Source organism: Branchiostoma belcheri, unplaced genomic scaffold (assembly GCF_001625305.1).
Source record: "Branchiostoma belcheri isolate BF01 breed outbred unplaced genomic scaffold, Haploidv18h27 scaffold182, whole genome shotgun sequence".
NCBI classification, from domain to species: Eukaryota; Metazoa; Chordata; class Leptocardii; order Amphioxiformes; family Branchiostomatidae; genus Branchiostoma; species Branchiostoma belcheri.
This window is the reverse complement of record NW_017803291.1, coordinates 325723-333854: the sequence shown is the minus strand read 5'-3', so window position 1 is coordinate 333854 and position 8132 is coordinate 325723. Positions and strand designations below refer to the sequence as shown.

The 8132-nt window shown below is 41.8% G+C and overlaps 2 protein-coding genes across 2 annotated transcripts in view; one reads left to right on the top strand and one right to left on the bottom strand.

Moving 5' to 3' along the window:
• LOC109467591 (gamma-butyrobetaine dioxygenase-like) overlaps positions 1–914 on the top strand; it is a 7369-nt gene extending 6455 nt beyond the window's left edge. The window contains exons 8-9 of the mRNA XM_019765608.1: positions 547–606; positions 772–914. Of these exons, the coding sequence (XP_019621167.1) occupies positions 547–606; positions 772–878 (167 nt within the window). The 3' untranslated portion in view covers positions 879–914. The remainder of the gene's footprint in view (positions 1–546; positions 607–771) is intronic.
• Positions 915–2869: 1955 nt separating this feature from the next.
• On the bottom strand, positions 2870–3979 carry LOC109467593. Its single transcript, XM_019765609.1, has 2 exons — positions 3900–3979; positions 2870–3681 (listed from the first exon to the last, which is right to left on the bottom strand). Exon 2 carries the CDS (start codon positions 3658–3660, stop codon positions 3052–3054), a length of 609 nt encoding a protein of 202 aa, XP_019621168.1. The 5' UTR covers positions 3661–3681; positions 3900–3979; the 3' UTR covers positions 2870–3051.
• Positions 3980–8132: the final 4153 nt, after the last annotated feature.

Genomic DNA, 8132 nt, shown 5'->3' with positions numbered 1-8132 from the left:
ACTATCAGCGCGCGGCCTAGAGGGTATCCGCATAGGGGTTTCAGCGCGCGGCCTAGAGGGTTTCCGCATGTGGTGCCCAGCGTAGGGCGGGGAGGGCGTGTGCCGGGGACGGGCTAACCAGGGCCCGCGGCGTTTACTAACTCTCCCCGACGACCAACGAGGATGGCTCCCAGGGTAGTCTGGGAGTGAAGGGTGTTCCCTATATCGGTTTTGTTTCAAAGTTAGAACTTACTTTTGGTCAAATGAATGAAACTTGCACAATCAATCACTACATATTACTACTTGTAATGTAGTTGGACATTTAACTGTTAACTGTCGGAGTCTGAGTATGCTAATATGGTATAAAATATTGTCGGTTTAGGCTTACTTTCATAGTGCGCGGTCAAACTTTTGCAAATGAATTTTGTATAAATTTCACATTTGCTTTAAATATGTAATGACAAATACACGAACAGTACTATCTTTTCCGTTTGGAATGTCGCTTTTAAGAGGTATTCAAATTATGTACTTCTCTGTGTTATACTCAAACGTTTGTTGTCTGTGTAGGTGAAATGATTGCTTTCGACAACACCCGGAGCCTACACGGCCGTTCTGCCTACAGTCTGGACAACACCCGGACCCTACACGGCCGTTCTGCCTACAGTCTGGACAGCACCCGGACCCTACACGGCCGTTCTGCCTACAGTCTGGACAGCACCCGAACCCTACACGGCCGTTCTGCCTACAGTCTGGACAGCACCCGGACCCTACACGGCCGTTCTGCCTACAGTCTGGACAGCACACGTCATCTACAGGGCGGCTACTTTGACTGGGACGAGATCTACTCGCGCATGCGCGTTCTCAAGGTCGACCTTGGGATCAAAGACAAGGTCACCTGAAAAATATCCTGAATTTTCTAAGTGTCATTATGTATAATTCTTGCACCTAAAATGGAAAAAAAAATTTATCATTATTTTTTAATAAGGAAGGGAAAAGCGCACATCAGCTTATCCCTCGGCCTTTGTAGCAGACTTTCTGGGATGTATATTGATATGGCTCCTAACCTTATGAACTGTTATTCTAGGCTGCCAGTCGTGAAACAGGCCGGCGTATGTATATATATGATGACTGCTCTGTCAATATGTGGTGTGACGGGACCCCAAAGTCTATGTCTTTGTGTGTGTGTGTGTGTGTGTGTGTGTGTGCGTGCGTGCGTGCGTGCGTGCGTGTGTGTGTATGTGCGTGCGTGCGTGCGTGTGTGTGTGTGTTTGTGTGTGAGCATGTGTCTGCGTGCATGTGTATGTTTGTGTGCGTATGTGTGTGCTTGTTTGTATGTGTGTGTGTGTGTGTGTGTGTGTGTGTGTGTGTGCGAGAGACGATACACATCAAACACACCTCTCTCGTCAGCTGTGAGGAAATCTATTCAATAATCACTTAGGAAGTATACACCATTGTTGGCCAAGTAATCAATCACACTAAGTACACACAACGCAAAACGTTTAAACAAACTTCTGTGGTAAATTGCCCCTTGCATAGTAAGCATACTTGTACATTGTAACGTTTGTTTATTTATTAATTAAATTTTCAAACGACTGGGTAGCCCATTCAATTTCAACAAATCGGTTTTCGATAGGGCCCAGTATACAAACGTTCAAATCGTCAGTATAAACAAAGGCAGTAAGCCTGTGATAAAGATGTAACATAATCGTCTTTTGCAATGGTGTGTTACGCCGAAAGGCGGTTATACCGGCTATACAGATACAGATACAGATAAGTAACACAGAATTGATACATACATAAACACAAATAAAGAAGGTATACATGAACAACTACATGTGTTACATGGAAACAAAGCCAAAATAAAACAAATCAACGTTAGCTTCAATCGATCATACCGTCACGGTCACAAATAGTATTATTGTACATCTTTTGCATCTTTCCGAAGTGACTTTCTACATTCATCATAAACACTATTCATCACTGGTTACTTTACCTTTATGTCATATCTCTGTGTGCCTAAAATTTTCAACAAACATTTCCATTCATAATATCATTCGTGTTTGTAAATGTAAACACATCACTAAAGTCTGATTTCTATGAGTGTCAAGCAGTACACGTGGTTTAGAGTCTACCTTTCATATGTGGTGATCCATGAGGATCCCATATCGTCTAAATTTGCTATTTTTTTCAGTACAATTAGTGAATTTGGAATTTTTAAGATACGTAAGGTATATTTACGAGCTATCAGGCCACAACTGCCCGTAAAGCGACGGTCACAACCCGCCGTACGTGCTTTTTGTCCGTACGTTTTTTGGGAGGCTACGTCTGCTACGTTTTTTCTGAAAACGTGGGAAGAAGTGGCGTCGACGCACGTCACTCGCACTTCAATCGCACGGTTGCGCAAGGTGTAAGAGTGTGGTCTGCACGTTACGTCTGACCGTGAGCGGTTGCGTGCATTTTACGTTGCGCAAGTGGTAAGTGAGCTGTACGTGCTTACAACGTACGATCTCTGTGCGATTGCAACTTTACCGTAAGGAGGCCGTACTCACACGTGCTTCGTCCGCACGGCACGTACGGGGCACGCACGTCGCTCGTACTCGCACGCACGGGTGGTGAATCCGTAGACCGCACGTAGAAAAAGTTTTACATGCCCTTAAAGGTCTACGGCGTGTCTGCGTGCTCCCAAATCCGTAGGATTCCGTACGGAGGCGGTACTCACCGCGCACGGATGCCCTACGTTTGCCCACGTTTTTGCACGTAGACAGCACGCAGAAGCACGTACGGCGGGTTGTGACCGTCGCTTAAGTCGCAGGTGAATTAGAAAGAAGTAAGGGATACTACCTATCCTTCTGTAGACTTCTACTTTGCTGGTGCCGTCCATTGTACCTTTTATATCATTATATATAAAACTTTAAAATCTTCAAATCACTCAAAACTTTATAAAATCGTCGGCAACGAAGCCAAGCTAAGAGATATAAAACAATGAAGCGAATAAAACATGGGAGCTAGCTAAGCCACTTTTAAAACCGAATTACTGGTATTTCTATTGTTCCAAAATGCTTGCTGCTTAGGTCACCTAGTTTTTTTGACATTTTGTGGGTCACTGATTTGTGGATCCAACTCCAATTTTCGTTTCTGAGATACAGACCTGGTACGCGCAGAAACTGGTGTGTCCGCTGGTGCAACCTGCTTCGATTTTGGGCGTTTTCTCAACGGGAACATCACTTTAAAGAATCTTTCCACCTGTGAACTCTCATACACACCTGTTCTACACCAGGTCGCAAAATGCTCGCAATTGTTGCTTATCCAGTTATACCGCGTTTCACCAAGTTTATTTTGAGCCCTTATAACCGTTTCGTCGTGCGTGTAACTCTCATCGGGATCATAATCTAGGCGACGCACCTTATTTTCACTTACATCCGTGGACAAATCTACAGTCTGTCGACGAATTACTGCTTTACCAACGCCCGAGGAGCCACTGCTTTTAACCGTTCCACTCAAAGCATATAGTAATTTATTTCCATATTCAATGACTTTTACTTCAGTGAGATCAGTTGGATTTTCTTCAACAATCATGTGATGCCGGTATGGGAGATGTCTTTTTACCGCAAGGTGGTCCCCCTTTCTTATATCATCTAATTCTTTAACTTGAAATTTTTCAAACTTCACTTCCTGATCCATTTTCCCTCCGACAATGGGACCCTGACAAAAAAAATACATATAGGTAATGTCCTTTTGGGTAATTGTCTGTAACTTTAGTCTGTTATTGTTATGTCGTTACCTGACATTTCGAATGAAAGACCAACTATATAAATTTTTACTGAAAGCAACATATACCATAATGGACGGTCGTTATTTTTCGACATCGTTTAAGAAAGAACTTTTTTCAGTAATTGACGTTTATTAAAATCTTTACGCACCTTTGTTTAAAAATGGCAAGCCTCCGATCCGATTCACTCTTCAATACAGGCAGACGATCTGTGACCCCTTTGTGTTTTAAATCACTGAAAAAAATATATACGATTACTAGTACACGGGAAACGGTCGCGTTATCAAAATAGTAAAAATGTTGAAATAGTCTAGAGAGTAGAGACTAGTATTTTTTTAGCCTGATTTGAATTAAGCTACTCTTGCTCCCTGGTGGTTAGAACAGAAACCTCACAGTCGAAAATGAAAATCGCCCGTGGCTTGCGAAGAAAATTATAAACACAAAGCAACTTCGTCGTCAATCGTCCACCATCATAACTCAAGAAGGAACCCGACCCCCGAAAAGGGTCTGGGCGATCCCGGCCGGGCGGAACGTGGCTTTGGTGTTTTCAAAAGAAAACCTTTCACTCTTACGTGTACTATTTCTGCCAATACACACCTTCCAACAAGTGTCAGGTTTCCTTTTCCGGTAGATTGTCGCCTCGCTACGGGTGACCAGCCAAGGAGTAAGGACCACTGCATAAGACAAGAGAACGAGGGTTCTGTTATAAAAGGTAGCTCAGTTTGGGTGAGAAGAAATCTAGTTCGAACTTACCTGTGTTACGGTTGTGCAGACAAAGACGACAAATCTCACAGTACACCACTCAGGCGTGTACAAATGGCGTGTACAAATGGCGTGTACAAATGGCGCGTACAAATGGCGTGTACACATGGCGCGTACAAATGGCGTGTACAAATATGAACTCTTGAACATTGAACACAATTTATCATGTGACAGCAATGATTAAAGACACCCCAGTGGCTTAGATAAAAGTCCTGACAAATGACGCTTTGAATTGTGTTTCCCTTTCGTCTTCAATACATGTAATGTTACCTACTACAGACCTGTGTGCGTGGTTGTGTTGTTCTTTGAAGCTAGTGATAATGGCAAATCAAAGAATTCTTCTTACCTTTGGCCCGACAACATTTAACCTACTTTTTAATACCTGTGCTACATATACACATACGGTTGCGTATATATGTATATGGTTCTAGAGAAGCAGTCGTTATGGCTGACATGAAAATGGCGGCAAGGTTATGTTAAATACACAATATATGTAGCTTTTGTGTCAACAGGTCTTTGCCTCAAACTTTATCTTTCATTTTCTACCACATCATACCAAGTCTGATCCATCTAGTCAATCTCATTCGCTTAATCACACCTGGCAATATCATCTAAGAAGAAATTTGTCTTTCGTACAGCGGAGGTACTACGTGTTACGTACATTATTTTGCAAAGGTTGTCCGTTCTGATTTGTGTTCCTCTCGCTGGTCGGGTAACAGGATCCTCTTCTACCAGGAAACCGAGTAAAAAAAGTCCACAAGACAAAAAATAAAGGTCTTATATGTATAATCAAATACCATTCAAACTGCAGGCAAAAAAATAACACTTTCTCAAAACTGTAGATTAATTTAAGCCAACTTACCAGTGGTATTCTTGTACAGGTTTTGTTGACCGATCTCCACACCACCCAGTCAAAAATGGCCGACTCGACCAGGACAGGTGTGTGGCATATAACGGTGCACACACAAATTCTTCCGCGTACGTGTTAGTGCGCGGTAAAAAAAAAAGTGAGGAAAATGTGTTGAGGGTCCACGTTTCAGGGTCCATAATCTGCCGAAAAATAATATTAAAAACTAAAATGGCTTACAAGTGTAAGAAATGGTGATTTTGAGGGGTGAAACTTGATTTTCGCTTCGAGCCTTACTTCCGGGTATCCTTCCGCGTCGAAAGTAATGAACCAGACCCAGATTTAGCCTTGTACACGTGGCGTCCTGGGAACCTATTCTCCTGTGGACGATTGAAAAAAAAAACGGGACTAGGATTTTTTTCTTTGTTTTTTTTTTTTACCAAATTAAAGAGGCTGAAGAAGCAAAAACTCAGTTGGCCTTGTAGCTGAAGGGATTTTCTTACACCCCATAGTGACAGTATTTTGCTTCCGAGCTACAATGTATACCCCTGCAGCTTTAAATGGAAACGCGAATAAACTGGAGTGTGCCTCGATAATTTGTTACCTTCGCCAAGGTTTTGTTTTCCGTAACGTTTGTGTGTCTGTCTGTCTGTTCGTATGTATGTATGTATGTTTGTATGTCACGGATCAGCACAATAACTTAAGAAACTTTGACATGAATAAGATACCAATCAAAAAATAAAGCCTGATAAAAAAGCCTAAAACACACACAAAAAAAATGGCTTGGAAAGTACATGTAGTTGGTTCAAGGAGCTATCTTTTATATAACTTCATGGTTGGCTGGTGTTCGGCGAGGTCGGCTACTGTTCGGGTGCGCCAGTTGAATGTTTCGAAGCTTTTTAAAAATTCGGACTTGTACGAGAGGTTCGGCCATGGTTGTCTGGTGTTCGGGAGTTGGTCAGCCCTGTTCGGGGGGTCAAATTTGATTCAAATTTATTTAAGATTCGATTGGCCTGAGTCTGGTCAGACTACTCCCGAACTTCAGGGCTGGGGGAAGGTCCTGAATGTGTGACAGCGACTTTAGGTATGCCATACACGTGTTATCGTAGCCGATGGCAGTAACAGTTTTAAATATACTTGCATGGCTGCCGATGTAGACTTTCTGTTACTGCTGTCTGATTTGATGTATTAGGCTGTATAAGACATATATATATATATATACACAGCCAGGACTGCCCAACTAACCGGAGGCTATTATAAAGGGCTAGCCCTCACAACAAGAACATAAACAATTCGGAACAGGTAGCAGTTAACAGTGTCGGTTACACTTCAGATAAACATACTATTACATAACAGATGTTGCGGTCTAACGTTAACCAGCTATGAGATCTGGCCTAGTCGTCATGCGTTTACTAATTACTCTGTGTACTATATTTACATGTCAGGTTAACATACTATTACATAACAGATGTTGCGGTCTAACGTTAACAGTTTTTGAGATCAGGCCTAGACGTCATGCGTTTATTACTGCTGTTCACGTACGACATGCATTTCATGGAGCAACAAGTTTGACGCACGGTGAACTCATACATGTATGCATGGAGGTAGATTATGTATGTATGTATGTATGCACCCCCTACACACACACAGTGACACACACACACGCACTAACCCTCCCACACACAAACTTTCAATGTAATCCACAACTTCATGTCAAATGAATACAAAGTAACAAAGTCAGCTGGACAAGAAAAAAACAGTAACAAACCGAACCACTTTTAATACTCTCCATTGTACATGATGATACATTTACACTACCCTCAGCCTCTACACAGAGCTGTGCAGACCATATTGAAGATAAATAACAGTTAGGTTGGCAAAATTTCATCCAAATTTGCAGTAATAGAGAAAAAGCATGTCATCAAGGGATGTACAATTGAGACGATTTTTCACAACTGTTACAACTCCAGGGCTTTTGAGGAGAGCCAAGAATGATATGCCACTTTGCAGACGTGTACTTTATTATATTTTCATGTTAAAGTTAAAAAAAGTTTCTCCACTTGGGTTTTTCTGGGACATTGCCCAAAAAGGAATTCTTTCCTACAAATTTTGGAACGAAGATAATCTGATTAAGGAAATTACATATATCATTCTGTTCTACTTCTGACATAAAACTGCTACATTCCCAAAATGTAACATGAAACAGCCTGGTTTGCTTGTCGAAGACACTACTGCATGAGTGTGATGCCACCTTGCAGAAAAGCTGGGAAATGCAGCTTCTAGTCTCACCATCAAACGAGGCAGTTTTGGCTTGCTCCCCTACGCATACCGCAACAATATGTCATCAATTTTGTCTCAGCATTGGGTGTAAGTGTAGTACCATGACATAAAGCATCACGACTAAAACAAATGTACTCATATGAATGCCGGTTTGCTCAACAATTTCTTATTTCACCACATTTTGACATATTCGTAAAAAAGTGATCTTTTACATGTACGATTACAGCTCTAAACCTCTGCTGCTACCCTCTTAATTTGATGACTTAATTACCAGTGTTACATGACTCCATATAGAAGAGGTACAGATTGACTTCATCTTATCCTGCTACAGGGCATTATCATTATCAGTATTGTATATAAGTCAGGCTACTTATCATTCCAGGTCATTATCACACTGGTCTAGGGTATTATTACATGAGTCTAGGGTATTATCACGATATCAACATTGCTAGTTACATGAGACCACATTAAGCTCTAGACCATCACCAGTACAAT